This window comes from Dryobates pubescens, chromosome 11, assembly GCF_014839835.1.
Source record: "Dryobates pubescens isolate bDryPub1 chromosome 11, bDryPub1.pri, whole genome shotgun sequence".
In the NCBI taxonomy this organism is placed as follows: Eukaryota; Metazoa; Chordata; class Aves; order Piciformes; family Picidae; genus Dryobates; species Dryobates pubescens.
Window position 1 is genome coordinate 26,225,541 of NC_071622.1, and position 16,999 is coordinate 26,242,539.

Genomic DNA, 16,999 nt, shown 5'->3' on the forward strand with positions numbered 1-16,999 from the left:
TGCATCCTTAAACTACTCATAGTGATGTGGTGATGTTTCCATTTTAAGTTATGGGATCCACGTGATAATAACACCTGAAATACTGATAGAATTAATATTAGAGAGCTTTCTAAGAGGGTTTCTTGATTGGTTTTTAGGTACAGCTGTGCAGATCCTGTCATGTAAACAAACTGCTTGCCTGCAACTTTAAAACCCCCACCAAGTCACTGCTGTGATGTTAGGCAAAAGAAACAATAGTGCTTTTGAACTCCAGCTTGTATCAGCTGTCCAACATTTACTTTTGCTGAAAGGGATCTTACAGTAGAAGATTCCTTACTGGAACACCACATTCTGATGCAAATATTTAAAAAGCTTGTAAAATTTTCTATTAAGAGTGTCACACAGGGGTCACATTAATAAAATGCCCATTTTTGTTTCTTTGGCCAAAAAACTTTAATATTGCAAGCTGGTATAATCAATTACTGAAGCAAAAAGGAAATACCATCTGGCTTTAATTTTAGTCCAGCTCCTTTTCATTTTATGGGTACAAACCAGCAAAGTGTGCCTTTGTTCACCATCTAAACTGCTTGGGCAAAGATTGAATGGACAGCGGAGACAGAAATCCTTCCTCTTCACAAAGGTGATCCTTAGGATAAGAGACAGAATGTTCTGGTGTAAAAACACTTGGTCTGATGTTGTACTTGGGGTTGTTGCTTTGTAACATTGAAACCTAAAAGGGATACATGATCTAAGAACACACAAAATTCATGATAGTTTCTGCTTCAAAAGTGCCAGTGTAGAGATGTTTCTTGTGACGTTAAACACATGTTCTTTCTTCCTAGAACAAGTCAAATGCACCTAGTGAGAGCAACCTTACCCTGCTCTGCAGCAGTGCTAGTGATCAAGCAGAGTGGAACCTCGGTCAGGATGACAGTGTCCTCCACGGGAAGCAGCTCCCTCCGTCACCAAGGAAGCAGCTTTCTTCTGGTGGCCACAGAGAGTCTCTCTCAAGGCTGGAAGAAGAAAGGAGTGACAAAACCTTTATTAATGACAAGGAGGACACCAGGTGTATGACATTGCCATCTGCAGTACGACCAAGTGCCCAGTTTGCTTCTCTAGAAAGTTTCACAGCAGGCTATTCTTCCTCCAAGTATGCAAAGCAGAATGAAACACTAAGCAGTACCTCAGAAGATCAGCTCCCAGCAAGTCTTACTCAACATCCATCCATTCTGGTCCCTTGGGAGAAAGATGGAAAGGAAGGAAGTGAAACTCTGGAAGAGGGTGGGCTTCTTCAAGAAGTGGTGTCATTATGTAAACTGAGTTCTGCTTTTCACTATGGTTTAAATATTTCAAAGGATAGCTTATCCAGCAGTAGCAGTGGAAACAAAACGTAAGAAAACAATGAGAAACTTGACTCCCATCAGAAATTAAAGGGAGAGACTACTCAGGACTCCATATATCTCCATATAACATGATAACCAAAAGATGAAAAAGGAATAAGAGGTCTTTGATTACAAAAGCAATTCTTTTCAGCTGAGTATGCATCTTCTACCATTGGGACACCCGCTTCTATGTTTACTCAGTTCATTTGTTGGCTGTAGTTCCACAAAATGGAACTAGATATATGAATGCACTCTTAAATCAGGTACTAGTTAGTCTTTGTGTTAAAAATACAGCAGGTGTAGGTGCTTCCTAGCATTTACTTCCTCTAAGCAGCAGGAAAGGTATCACCTAAAAGGTAACCAGGTTTTGAAGGTACTATATTAATCCCATTAGGCATGAAATGAACCAAGCAATCTGATTTGTCTGAAATGTACAAATGTTAATATTTGTGGTGAATAATAATTGCCTTAATCTTTTGAGAAGAGGTTTAACTATCTCACATACGTATGTACAAAACAGCAATAATGATTTTCAATGGCGAGAATTTGCTTCAGCAAAGCAGGGAGGAAAGGGAACTTTTTTTTCAGATTAAGGAACTTCTTCTGAGTGTAACTTGGAATTTACTCCAAACTAAAACTGTGGCCCTGTCTTCCAGGTTTCAAAAAGGTAGCACATGCTTTTCTCTCTTCTGTAAAGGACATGAAGTGCTGAATTATAATGTGACATTGATTAACTTTCGTTTACAACTAAGACACTTTAAAGACAGATTATCTGATTTCCCTATGTAGACTATTCCACCTGAAAAGTTTTAGAAAGGAAAGTGTAAGTGGAATTGATCGATTTCTATTATTTTTTATTTTCTACTTGTTTGAAAACTTAATCTGTGCCTCCTCTGAACTATTTGCTTTTTGAGGGTAGATTTAATTACTGTTGGTTAGAAGTCACAATTAATTAAATTATTAAAGAGTCATGACCAAAAATTACTTGAAACACTAGAAAACTAAAATTACAGATTCAAGTTGAGGCTGCATATATCCAACTCACATTTTAGCCAAGTTGAGCAACCAAAACATTTAAGTTCAGTGAGGGAGAATTAAGTGGACTTGATTTATATTGTATTTAGAACAAGCACTTGGCCACCTTCTGGCAACATTCCTGAGGACTATTTGGATATTTAAAGTCTGAAGATTCCTGCTGCTGTATGGAGCAACTCTTCCCTTTATTTTTTACTTTTCAGTATTCCTGCTCTTGACTTTTTCCACCTCTCCACTTTACCATTGTCCTCCACAGTAGCTCAGGACAGGAAACACATGAAGTGAATTTCAGCAGAACACCTGAAAAGTAGCTGGCAAAAGTAGCACCTGGATATAAAATGGCTGCCAGAGAAGAATGCTCTCCTGCTCTTCTAAATCCATGTCAGAAACCTTTCTTTCTTTCTTTCTTTCTCTTTGGTATGAATGGTTAGTTTTGATCTTAGCATAGGCCTGAGTGTTCAGATGAGAAAGCTGCTGAGCAAGCTCACGGATGCTTGTTTAGAGGTGGTGTTAATGATTCAGTAGAGGCCATTCTTCTCCTTTGCTGGAACTAACCATTACCCTAAAGGTAGCATGTGTCCTAAGAGTGTGGCTAAGAGAAGACAGGCAACACAAAGGTTTTTCTTCTTGTAACATTTCTCACCCATTTTCATTCATGTCCTTGCATAATTTTGGACAAGAATTTAAAAATTCACCTCTTTTTTTTTTTTTTTCCCTCTGCATCTGACATGGTGTTTCTGTGCATGGTTCCATCCCAGGTGATATTTTGTTTTCTTCATTTATTAAAGATAATAAACAATATTGATATGTTAAGGAGAAAAATAGAAAAAAATGCACATTATGGTCACCATCACTGTCAGAACCATCAAACATGTAAGTCCAGGAATGCTGCCAGAAAATGGTTTTCAAAAACACCTCTCTAACAGAAAACTCTTACTGGCTTTGCATGACAGTTAGGCACTGAACTCCTGTTGTCTCATAGATTGTCCTATTGTTACCCTTGTGAAGGAAATATGAAAGTCCTGTGAGGCTGCAAGTTTGATAGTGGAATCTTTGGAAATTGAGGCATTGTAGTAATAATTCACTGTTTTTCTTTAGTGAAAATGCAGGCTGAAAAGAGCTAGAAGACGGAAGGTAAAATTCAACTCAGATTATTTCAGTCAAAATAATAGTTACTCCGCTTATACCACGTTGTTTCCTTACTATTTATAAAGCCCACAGAGTGTTTACAGTCATTAAATGTTATGGTTGGTTTGTTTGTTTGTTTTGGACCTTGTATGGGTTAAAAAAATTGCTCTTTTTTTTCTATATTGAATTTAGGTACATTTTTAACTTAGTAATATTACTGTATCTTTTCCACTTACTCTTCAGTAATCTTTTGAAAAGGCTAATTTTTGTGCCTTAAACAGAATTACCCAGTTACCAAATAGATAAGAATCCAAACTGATGTTTCCGGTTCAACACTGTTCTCCTCTGTCCTTGTGATAATGTAAAGCTGTTTATGCAGTGTTTTTATTACCACATTGGGTTCTATATTAAGATAAATTGTCCAGGTCCAGTACTTTGTACAAGTTTTATACTTGTATGCTTTTTATTTGTGGTAATCCTCCTAATGTCTTTGAAAAATGTCAACATTCATCACCAGCTGCTGGTGAGAACTGAATTCTACTCAGTCTGAGCTCCTGTGGTCGTCTCTCTTTTTCAGGATCTCAAAATAACTCTTTCTGTTTCTCCTGTTTTAAGGGAGATACCAGGTTGTTTGACTAAGCTTTGTGATGTGTTACTTACATGCAGGAACAGATTTCTGAGGAAGAAAGTCAGACTAGGACTTGAATTTAGAACCTTCAAGTTTGTTTTACAAAGGTGTCTGCCTGAAATGAGCTGTATCACTCCTCTGGTCTGGGAGGCAAAAAGTAAGGGCAGTACAAGGAGAAAGGTATTTCTGGGTTGTTCCAGTGGGGTTTGGTGAAGTAGAGCCTGGGAGTCCTCAGGAGGGATAAGTTTGTGGAAATCCAGATTTCAGAATATTGTTTGATGTTGTAGCTCAGTGGTAGTGACTCCAGCCCAGCCACATAGGCAAAAGTAACATTGCCTATGGGATTAATCCCCTGTGCATAATGGATAACATCCCAGTCAAAACCTTCCCATCCACGTATATTGCGATGCAAGGTGAAAAACAGTGCAGGTATTCAGGGAAGGACAGCACTGTGGATGCAGAGGTGATCCCTACCGACCCTCTATGCATGCAGAGGGCAATCTGTGTAGAGTAGGCAGTAGTTTGCTCTTCCACATATTTGGGTGTTATGTAGCTCCAAAAAATAGCCTTGTTCTGAAGGAAAAATGTAGTCATAGAAGCTGTCATAGAACTTGTTTACTGAAGCCCTCATTGTCATTTAGCATTTCAGTGGTACTGCTGCTGTCTGGGTTGGGGTCATCAGAAACTCCCAGCACTGGCTGAAGTCCCCTCTCAGGCATTGTAACACAGGCTTCAGCTGGAGTTTTAGACACATGCTGGATGTTTCTGAAAATCCCACCCTATCTATTAGAAAAGTGTTTTAGAGCTAAAAAAAAATAATTACATTTTAGATGTCTTTTCAGGTTTTAGAATGAGCTATCTCACAGCTTCATAGTCTTGTAATTTAGAGTCCATGCAAAAGAACAGTTAAGCCAGGTTTTTAAAACAGTTTCAATTTTTTCTCCTACAATCAATCATATTCAGGCCTACAGAACAATCTTTCATTGGTGCAGCTGTCTAATGGAATTGCTAGGAGCATTTAAAATCTTTTCTCTATGCATGTACTTAATTGAAGAAACATTTCATGCAATAATGGAAGTGCCAGCATGAGGCCCTTTTGCAAATGCAGCCCCTGTGTAATGCTGCCTGTAGTACCCTGTCCTGCAGAGAGCCCCATAACCACTGAGCACCCTGCCGCTGCAGGGAGAGGTCATGGTAGCCTTTATTTCCAAGGGAGTTACCATTTTCTTTCTTGGCACCAAGCTTTAGTTCAGGTGCTGTGAAACTCCAGCCAGCCTGATGTTTCAGGTTAAAGAAGAGTGGCTAATAAAATTCTGTGTTAGGTGAGCAGCTTCCTTGTTGCAAAGGTTGGGATGGTGAAGGCTGTCTGTTCCCAAGGTGTTGCATTAAATCTGTGGAGAATGAATGTAGAAATAAATGCACCAGCAAACCCAGTATGAATGATGATGTTACTTGTCTTCAGTAACTTCTTTGCTGCTATTAGATGTGTATGTCTTTGCCAAGCATTGTTTACCTGTTAACAGATCTGTGCTGAATGGAATGTGTCCTCATCTTCACCCCAGGAGCATGGACCATAGCTGGTCTAGAATTCATGATCTTCAGGGTGGTTGAAAAGAAAGGAATGGAAAAGGAATGCTAGGGTTTTTTTGTTTGTGGTGGGGGTTTTTTGTGAAAGACCTTCCTTGGTTTGCTTTGTAATGTCTGTTTTACTGTTTTACTCAGTGGCTAACTGAAAATATTTAATAGGTCTTTCCTGGAAGCTGCTACACTTCTAAACAGAGTTGTCAGATGAGTCCACAGCCACCTTATTCAAGAGAGCCATCCACTGTTTGTGTAGTTGGCAGGGCCATTGCCATTTTCTGCTGGGTCGGAGTATGAAGCAGTTAACACAGCTGGAAGTTATTCCAAGGTGTACTGTAGTAAAAGGGTACTCAGATTCATTTGTACTATTACTTAGGTCGATGCTAATGACATTTGTTTTTAGAGTCCAGTAACAGTATTAGCATTTGAAAAGTGAGTTGAGTTCAAGTAAGTTGGCATTTGTAATGATGCTGTGTGAATTGACCTGTTCCTTTCAAAAAGCTACTTGGTCTTGGGGGGAAATCCTGTTGACTTTCAAATCTTTGGTGAATTTTGTGCAATATTATGCCTTGTTTCAAAGTAATTCAGTAGTGCACAGCTGCTGCTTTTCAAGCAGGGCTTTGAAATAGTATTTTTCAGATTGTGTAAAGTGACATGTACCTTTGAAATAGGGTTGTATCATAAAAAATAATGAAGAATATATTCTAATGAGGCAAATGTATATTTCCAGTGACTGGGAATGGTTATGGATGTCACAGTTCATGGAAATAAGGAGACCTAAGGCAATGGTCGCATACCAGCGGTTCTAGGTCATTCTTTAAATGAGTTTAAATTGAAGCGAGGCTTAAATATTCAAGTTTATAGTGTTTAGTTCACCATTTGATCATTTGTTTATCATTGATCAAAAGAGGAGTTAAGCATTGCTTTACCAGTTCCTCCATTGAGGTGAGAGCTCATGGTGATGACCATGCATGCTAAGAATTCAGTTTGTGACATCCATAATTATGAAAAGTCATTACATAAAATCTCTTACTAATGTCGCCAGTATCCTTTTAATTTTCTTGTAAATTAATTTCTTTGTATATTGATGTACATTTTTTTGCTTAAACTTTGGGTTTTCCCTTGAGAACTTCTTTAAATTAATATACTTGAATGAGGCAATAAAGCACTGTGGAGAAAGCTAGTCTTGGTGCAGCTTATGCACAAGCACATCATGTCTGTTACTTCATGGGTTTGGAGGAGGAGGAGAAATGTAAAATACTTACTTGTTTAGCCAACTGGCAGTTTCTGTTTGTTATTTTTAGGTCTGTGTCAGATCCAATGAGAAATGCCTCAACACAGAACAAAGCAACATTCTCTGTCCCAACCCTTCTGATTTGTTATTTTTTTTTTCCCACAACAATTTTTGTAGTGACCTTTGAAAACTGTTCCTGGTAATGTCCTTGTTGAGAGCCTTTGATGCTTATGGGAAAGGCATAAAGTAAATACAGGCCATGTTGAGGCTTTATTGATCACTTCTATAATTCTGGAGATTTAAACAAAAAAAAAAAAAAAAAAAAGGCAAAAAACCCCAACCAACCAGCATTAAATCCTAACAGCTTGACACATTTCATCAGTTACTGACCTTCAGTAAAACTGGAGCCAAATCTAGAATTTACTTCATGCTTTTGCACCCTCTGGACTACTGTTCAAAGTCATCTCAAGAACTGTAATGCAAACCTTAGACTACTGTCAGTAGTGCACTGTGTAGGTGTAGAAAATGAGCTGTGATGTGTGGTGTGTTCTGGTCTTTGTTTTGGTTTGGGTTTTTTCACTTTTTCCTTTCAATCCTGTGGCATCAGTAGAAGTTTTTTGGTGAACTCCACATTACCATAAAGTGCCCAACACTGTACTAAAAAAATAAAACTTAACAATATCAAAATTCCATGGGTGGTGCAGGTTCTTGTTTGATGGGTTGATCTGAATAGAATTTCATGCTTCTCAGGCAATAAGGCAATGATACTGTGTTGTAGTGGAACTTTTTCCTCCACTGAATGATCATTTCATTTTCTTAAATACAGAGATGCTTACTGTGTTTTCTTATTAATTACTGTTTATCCAGTACAATAGATGCATGCTGGTGTCCTTCGTGATTCCAGTAGTGGTGGTTTTGCTTCTTTAGTCATATCTAATCATACATATTTGTTAAACAGCTTTTTTTCCTTTTGGTCTGTAAATCTTCAGGTTCTTGCCAAAAAAAAAAAAGTAGGTGTATTATCTCATGTTATAGATGAGGAAATTAAGATACAAGAGGAAAATGCATACAGAAGGTACAGTAGTAATAACTGATGGGTGCTATGGTTTTAACTTTTAACATTGGGTATTAAAAGTATTTGTGTACTGTTCAGCCAAGTATTCTAAGGTATCAGGGAGGCTACTGCTGTTGAGGAAAGAGCCTGACCTCCTGTAATCAGGTCTGGCTGAAGGGTCATGCTGTGTGGTGCTGAGAGCCACTGGGACCTCACCTCACTCAGCATGCAACCGCTCTTCCTTCCTCACTCCCTTCATGCTCTGGCTCCAGCCCCTTCTGTGCCTGGTGGCACTATTGGGCTGTATGACTCTGGCTGTCATGGCATGTCTCGTGCCCTTTTCTTGTTTCCCCTGTACTGCTGGTGGGGAGAGGCTGGTGCAGGAAGCACCTCTTGGTTTCAGTGGTGATCAGAAATAAAAGCAAAAATGCAGTTTATTTGGAACTTTCTGGCTGGATGCTGGGTGCCCACCAAAGCTGTCTATCACTCTCCTCCTCAGTTGGGCAAGGGAGATAAAATACAACAAAACGCTCTTGGGTTGACATGGAGGCAGGGAGATGACTCAGCAATTACTGTCACAGGCAAACAGACTCAATCTGCGCAGAGAGGCTCTGCAGATGTGTCCCTGAGTCTGGAGCCTAGCAGTGGCAGCAGCCCTCTCTCTGCTTCAGTGAAGCTGACAGCAGAAGAACCCTTGTCCCTGGTGGACAAGGTGCAGGAGAAAGCTGAGGGCAGCTTTTACCCAGTCCTGGCCTTCGCTTCTCCTGGTTTTTTTCTTTTTGTCAGGCATTGGAATAGGCTACCCAAGGAGATGGTGGAAGACACTCTATCTGAAGGTGTTCAAAAAATACGTAGACATGGCACTTTGGGACGTGGTTTAATGACCGTGATGGTGTTAAGTCAGCAGTTGAACTCTGTGATCATAGAGGTTTTTCCAACCAGAACATTTCTCTGATTCCATGGTTCTATAAAATGTTTAGTTTATTACTGATGAAATCTGCTCTTCTACTTGGGCTCAGCTTTGCTTCTGAATCCTCTACCTCCTCCCCTCAAGCAGTGCAGGGCAATAAGGAATGGGGGCTGTGGGCAGTTCATCACTCATTGTCTCTGTTGCCCCTTCCTCCTCAGGGGGAGGACTCCTCCCAGGGGAGGAACCCATGTTTCAGAAAACAAGGAGATAATGACTTGACAAGGTAATCCAAGTTAAGTTGGATAATTTTATACTGATGGTGCAGCAGGATTCTATTCCTGTTGATACAACTGCACCTCTTGTCTGTGAGAAATTATTTCAGAGGTGTTTGGTGTATCAGTCACATGGCAGCAGCCAGAGAAAGAAAGCTGGCTCATTTAGTAAGGATTGTGGCATTTGAGGGAAAAACACAATTCCAAGCAGTGTCTTGTTGGGGACTCTTTTAGGAATCATGAATGCATGCATTAGTAGCTTCTTGGTTGTACTTCAAAAGCAGCTGGAAAGTATCTTTTGCAAGATACAGCAAGATACAGGTGCAGCTGCAGCCACACCTGAAGGATGGACAAAGCCTTGCATTTTCTTCCCAGAGCTCACTCTGTGTTTACCTCATGCTCACAAAAGGAAATGTAACTTATATCAAATTCATGAGGATAGATTTTTATTTGATGTGACAAGCAATAACAACAACAACAACAAAAACCCCAACCCCTAAGCAATGCCTGGAGTGGTGGTGCGGGTTTGCTGGTATCCAGATAAAGCCAAGCAATCAGTCTGCAGATTTTCATCAGTTGGAAAAAAAATAATGCTAGCAGCTTCTTAAGCTTCAAAACCCCAGAGGTTGTCAATCTTGTTACAAATTCTGTATGATAAATGTAAACAAGTGCTAGTTCTAAAAGCAGAGCTTGGGAAGGGCATTTGGAATATGCTATGGGCCATATATAATTTCCTCTCTGTGGCTGCCTGTTCCACATTCTTCCTGAAAGTCGACAGGCCACGTTCCTGATGGTGTAATGGCCTCGCTAATTTTCTTTCTCAGGTCTTCTTCTTACCTACATGAGCAACAAAACATCACAAAGCCCAACATACAGTAGCACTGAAAAACAGGGGCTACAAAGAATCTATGCAACATGATTGGAAACCTTTTTCTTTTAGATCTGTTGTGTGGTTTTAATTGTTAAGGCCTACAAGAGTCAGTATCACAGGTGAGACATCTACCATGTGGAGCTTACCACAGAAGTTATTTGCTGACAGGAGTTTGTTTTTCGGGTATGTATAGTTCTGTGAACAGCTCAATCAATTACTTTTCAAGACAAGTAGTTTTGTTCTGGTATAAAATCAGTCCCTTGGATTTATCTTAAGATAAATAATGAAGAACCTTTCTGTGAGTTCATGGTGGGCAGAGGGTGCTTTTCTCAGCCTGGACTGTTCAAAGGCCAAAGACAAAAACCGTGTTTGACTTTTAGGTTTTGGCCTAAAACTTAAAACTTCTGGAGCCTGAGTTTTTAGAGAGTGATTTAGCATTGGAGACTTAATGTAAACTGTGGTAGATAATGTTGGAGACTCTGGATCCCTGTGCCTTGGAATGTGCTTCAGAAATTACAGGTACAGCAGAAAGTTGTAAGCTGCTCCCTCCAATCTCCCTGCAGACCTTTTTGTTCAGATCTGTAGTAGCACTGACTCTGCATTCAGCCATATACAGGATCCCAGGATGTTAGGCACTGGAAGGGACCTCTGGAGATCTTGAAATCCAACCTCCCTGCCAGAACAGGACCACAGAATCTAGCACAGGTGGCACAGGAATGCATCCAGATGGGTCTTGAAAGTCTCCAGAGAAGGAGACTCCATAACCACTCTGGGGAGCCTGTTCCAGTGCTCTGTGACCCTCACAGTGAAGAAGTTCCTCTTCATGTTGAGGTGGAAGCTCCTGTGCTGTTGTTGATACCCATTGCCCCTTGTCCTATCCCAGGATGCAACTGAGCAGAGCCTGTCCCTTCCTTCTGACACCCAGCCCTCAGATATTTAGGCACTGATTAGATCCTCTCTCAATCTTCTCCAGATTAAACAGTCTCTCAGCCTCTTCTCATAGGGCAGAGTTTCAGTCCCTTCGTCATCCTGGTAGCCCTCTGTTGGACTCTCTCCAACAGATCCCTGTCCCACTTGAGCTGGGGAGCCCAGAACTGGATACAATATTTCAGGTGAGGCCTCACTAGGGCAGAGTAGAGGGGGTGATGAGCCTCCCTCAATCTGCTGGACACACTCCTCTTAATGTACCCCAGGATCCTATTTTACAGTGCCAGCAGTTTTCAGTTTTCTGCTCCCTCTTCCTTTTAGCTAATACAATACCTCCCACCTGTTTAGCAGTGAGAAGGGTTCTGTACTTCAAGTGTTGAGCTGAATAATACATACAAACATCTGACATTTGGCCTTCTCTGAGCACAGGCACTGTGCTTATTTAACAATTTCGAAAATGTTAAAATGGTTAAGGTAGAAATTAAAATGTCATTCTAAAATATTTGTATTTAACTTACCTGATTCAGTCCTTTCCTACATTTCCCCTTGGCATATTCGAACTGGGGGTCATGGTGGCAGCCTGACACCACAGCTCCTTTGAACGCTATACTGAACATTGTTGGCATTTCAGCCTAATTAGTTGCATCCTATTTTGTGATTTGTATTTGGTCCTTTGGGTTGCTGGACCAAGATTTTTTTTTTTTAATGTTCATCCTTGTCTTGTATTAAATGTCAACAGACCAGTACTTGGGTAATTGGGTGGGTTTTTTCCCTTTCTTTTTCCCCAGTGATAGAAAGTTTGATAAATGATTTCTACAGCTCAGGCCAACTACATGAGGAAAATATATCCTAGGAGTGACTGATAAGCACAGGCTAATCTAGTCCATGCAGGTCTTGAGCACAGCCACATATTTTTCTGAACTGGTGATCGCTGTTACCCACAGGTTTTAACTGGATCACAGGCTCACAGGATGTTATGGGGTGGAAGGGACATCTGATGATCATTGAGTCCAACTCCCCTGCCAGAGCAGCACCATGGAATCTAGCATAGGTCACACAGGAACACATCCAGATGGGTCTTGAAAGTCTCCAGAGAAGGAGACTCCACAACCTCTCTCGGGAACCTGTTCCTGAGCTCTGTGACCCTCACAGTGAAGAAGTTCCTCCTCATGTTGAGGTGGAAGCTCCTGTGCTGTAATTTATATCCTTTGCCCCTTGTCCTATCCTAGGCTGCAAGTGAGCAGAGCCTGTCCCCTCCCTCTTGACCCCTATCCCTCAGATATTTATAAACATTTATTAAATCCCTTCTCAGTCTTCTCTTCTCCAGACTGAACAGCCCCAGGTCTCAGCCTCTCCTCATAGGGCAGTGCTTCAGTTGCTTAATCATCCTGGTAGCCCTCTGTTGGACTAGAATGATCTTGGACTGGTTTAGTTGCTTGTGCCAGCACTGTGCCACTCCTGAAGGCAGATCTGCAGCTTCTTTTTCAGGCTTCATTTCTCATGTTAAAACCTGGCAGAGCCTCCCTCTCCCTGGGGGCCAGATTTCACAGAATCACAGATTCAACCAGGTTAGAAGAGACCTCCAAGATCATCAAGTCCAACCAATCACCCAACCCTATCTAATCAACTAGACCATGGCACTAAGTGCCTCATCCAGGCTTTTCTTAAACACCTCCAGGGATGTCAACCCCACCAGCTCCCTGGGCAGCCTATTCCAATGGGCAGTCTCTCTGTGAAAAACTTTCTAAGATCAAGCCTAATCTCCCCCCTGCACAGCTTGAGACTGTGTCCTCTGTGTTCTGTCACAGGTTGCCTGGGAGAAGAGACCAACCCCCACCTGGCTACATTCTCCCAATTTAACATAGTTGTCTATGAACATAGTTGTCTGAAAGAAAATGCTTGGACATTAGGGTAGTTCAACTGGACACTGAGGTTTGATAAGAGTTGAGAAGGAGTGTGTCAGCCCGCTGATTTACTGGGAACAACCCTCACCTCAACCTCATAATGGTGTGCCCAAGGAAATAATTAAATCTCTGGCAAAGCTGGGGGTCATCCACACGTGTGGGTGTGCTGCCAGAAACCATGGAAGAAAAGCAGTGCACCTGCATGGTCTGCTTCTTTACTGCTCAGTCTCTAGAGTTAGAGTCAAGGTTACTCCTGTGGATCTTTCTTGGTCATTTCATCCATGGCTTGAGGTGGTGTTCAAACAACAGTGCTGTAGATGGTCTGAAAGGAGAACCTTGTGCTTTTTACTCCAAAATAACCCTTGGGCTCCTCAGTGGTCTCAAGCTGGCTGTTGTGGTTCAGGCAGAATGCCCTGTCCCTACTGCATGCACGCAGTTTGTCGTTGGGACATTGTTTGCCTGCTTGCAGAGGAGAGGTTTGGAGGCAACTAAAGCTGCATTTAATTGTTTAAGCTGTTTTGTACTGGGAGCAAAAATAAGTGGGAACACCCCACACATCCTCCCTGCAGACTTTTCTAATCTGACCAAAGATTGTGAAATCACCTAGAGGTAAACTCTGTTAATACCTTGTACTAGCTGCATGAAAGGCATGAAGTGATTTATTCTGTGGGGCAGAAAGCAGCTCTTTAACCCCAGGCTGGCCTATGCTGTGACTACTGTACCCTGTGAGCATGCTGGGCTGCAAATAGCTGTGCTCCAGGTGAGGAAGGCTTGCAGCCCAAACAGCCACAGGTAATTAAGACTGTCATGCAGAGCCTGCCCTTTCAGCTTGCTCTCACTCTACCAGTGCCTGAACTGCTGTCAGTGTGTCTGAATTCCTGCTGCCAGGTAAAGTTTATTTCAGGTGCCAAATGAAACTAAGAGGGTTTAAATTGGAAACACAGCTTTTGGTCATCACTAGTTATTGCAATCCGTGCTAGTGAAAACCCTGCTTTTGCTGAAGCTACAGGTGGAAGCTGAAAGGTCATCACAGAGTCAATCAGGTTGGAAGAGACCTCCAAGATCATGAAGTCCAACCAATCACACAACCCTATCTAATCAACTAGACCATGGCACTAAGCGCCTCATGGCTTTTCTTAAACACCTCCAGGGATGCTGACCCCACCACCTGGGCAGCCCATTCCAAAGGGCAATCTCTCTGAGAAGAACTTCTTTGTAAGATCAAGCCTAAACTTCCCCCTGCACAGCTTGAGACTGTGTCCTCTTGTTCTGTTGCTGGTTGCCTGGGAGAAGAAACCAACCCCTACCTGGCTACAACCTCCCTTCAGCTAGTTGTAGACAGCAATAAGGTCTCCCCTGAGCCTCCTCTTCTCCAGGCTAAACAGCCCCAGCTCCCTCAGCTGTTCCTCATAGGGCTTGTGCTCCAGACCCCTCCCCAGCTTTGTTACCCTTCTCTGGACCCATTTGTCATGGACAATATTGAGCTGAGGAAAATGCTGTGCTTGCACAGTGCCACCAAGAGCATAAAGCCAGATGAAGGCCTGTGCAGCTTGATCGAGAAAGATGGTTTAAAGTCATTACTTTTCTGTGCCAGTCTTGGTGGTGTCTGACAAACTTAGGTGAACTGCTGACAAATGCAATCACTTTGCCAAGTGATTTTGGGGAGCAAGGGAAATCACAGCCTGATAAAAGCAGAAATTAAAAGCAACTTTAGTGAAACCAAGTCAAAACATAACAAAGTTGCCCAAATTGACTGCAATATAAAATCCCTGATATGTTTTTATTCCATAAATACCATTTGAAGGAACATAAACCTAGAAAAATCACCGCTGGACTGAGAATTCTGTCTGGCTTTCAGCCCTCCACCTGTGCCTTGATTCATAATTTACCCTCTGGCTTGTCGATGTGCAAGAGTTCTTCAAGACACCTCATGGCATGCATTATAGATGGAAGAGTTTAGGTTAAAACATGCTTTTACTGTGAGGCACTGTGAGGGCATTGCCCATTCTCCCCACGTCAAATTCATGTGTGCAATTTAAACAAGGCCTTACTCTGCTCCCAATAAGTCCACACCAGATGTATCTTTCATAAGTGTGGAGATTCTGCAGCGTCTTGACACATGCCAGTAGTTTGAAGCCTGGGCATGCTTCAGTGGGGCATGAAAGCCCCCATCCAGTCATCCAGCTGTGATGTTTTGCAATAGGCAAAATTTTAGTGTTGTCAGCTCCTCGCTGTTCAACTCTATGGACTTGCAATGTCTGATCTGACACTCTTTTTTTGGGAACTGCTTTCAGAGGTGTCAGTTTTCTATACCTGAGAGGTGACTGAGTAGCACAGGAAAAGGAACTTGGCCAAAAATTCTCTGATCTGTGATTTCTGAGCCAGCCTGGGGCTCCCCAGTTCAAGAAAGAGAACTGCTGGAGAGAATCCAACAGAGAGCCATGAGGATGATTAGGGGACTTGAGCACCTCCCCTGTGAAGTGAGACTGAGAGTCCTGGGGCTGTTAGTCATGAGAAGACCGTGAAAGGATCTGATCAATGTGTGTAAGTATCTGAGGGGTGGGTGTCAACTGGAGGGGACCAAGCTCTTTTCGGTGATAAGGCAAGGGACGACATGTTCAAGCTTGAACGTAGAAGATTTCACCTCAACGTGAAGAGAATCTTCTTTACAGTGAGGGTGACAGAGCACTGGAGCAGGCTGCCCAGAGAGGCTGTGAAGACTCCTCCTCTGGAGACTTTCAAAACCCACCTGGATGCATTGGGCAGCCTGCAAGACTTCTTCACCGGGAATATGTGACAGGGCAATAGTAGCTGATACACACTTACCAAAGTAGGAGATAAAAGGAATTCCTCAGTGTGGTGTATTTTGATTGTACCAGATTGTCTGGGTGGTTATTTAGCAGGTGTTTGAAGTGCCCTGCTCTGGAGTAATTCCTCAGTGGTGTGTTTTGTTTGTACCAGATTGCACTGGGTGATTATCTGGCAGGTGCTTGGAGTGCCTTGCTCTGGTCGTAAAACAGCAGGCTGCTGGTGGCTGAGTTTAGCCAATGTACATGTCAACGTGCAGAGAAGGTAAGCTGTCCCCAAAAAGGTCATGATCACCTGCTGTCCTAGTTGTAGCATTTGTACCAAATGAGCTGTTCTTAGGTATGAGGATTTGTAGCATCCTACATAACAGTCCTTTAGAAGGCTGGGATGAACACAGGTCCCCCTTTCAAGAGGATCAGAAGATGGAGGGTATGGGAATGGCAGATCTCAGGTGGGAGCCTGGTAGAGTATGGGAAGTGATCAGAAGTGAGGCAGAATGGTCTGGGATACAATTCCTCACAGCATCTTACTGCTGCTAGCAGTTTCCTCTAAGTGCAGCCCTGAAGTGCTCTGTGCTATTGGGAAAGTCCGCTGTTAAGGTGGCCCCTCTGAGCAGGGTCCAAAGAAGGCCACATCCCCAGGACACCATCAGGTAAGGCAGATTTAAGACAAAGGAAACATTGTTCCTTCACTTTCATGTGCCTTCTTTGGAAAGTGAAGGAACAATGTTTCCTTTGTCTTAAATCTGCCTTACCTGATGGTGTCCTGGGGATGTGGTCATGGCAGGTTGGGCTGGAGGGGAGCTTGTAGCACAACTGTGAGCATCAGTATAGCTAAATTCCTCCAAGGGGGCCCTTTCAGTCACAGCTAGCTGATGCCTTTGGGACAACAGGATACTTGTTTTCTGGGGTGGCTGATATTTATTGAAAAGCAACAAAGCAGCTTTCAAAGTGAGCAGAAAGCTTCTTGTGAAGGGGACTTACATTAAGTGAAAAAAATTCTTGTAGCTCTGCCATTTTCCTGCTTGCACTCATCCACAGTGCTGGAAAGACAGCAGTAATTTAAAACACAGAGCATGTGGGTCTAAACTTGTACCAGTTAGCTCCAGGGAAGCTGCAGTGATTCATGCCACCTTGGGACCCAGCACAAAACACCTTCCTATGATGGGCACAGGACGATCAGTTGGTGTGCTTGTAGTCAAAGAATGGTGCAGATTGCAGTGCTGAGGATGGCAGCCTGGACCATAGCACAGAGCACATTCATCTCATTTCCAAGGATGGAAAATG

General features: G+C 42.3%; 1 protein-coding gene across 2 annotated transcripts in view; it reads left to right on the forward strand.

Moving 5' to 3' along the window:
• DENND1B (DENN domain containing 1B) overlaps positions 1–2,797 on the forward strand; it is a 155,653-nt gene extending 152,856 nt beyond the window's left edge. For both annotated transcript variants that reach the window (XM_054165461.1, XM_054165460.1), the window contains one exon: positions 822–2,797. In XM_054165461.1, coding sequence (XP_054021436.1) covers positions 822–1,373 — 552 coding nt within the window. In that variant the 3' untranslated portion in view covers positions 1,374–2,797. The remainder of the gene's footprint in view (positions 1–821) is intronic.
• The last annotated feature ends 14,202 nt before the right edge of the window (positions 2,798–16,999 follow it).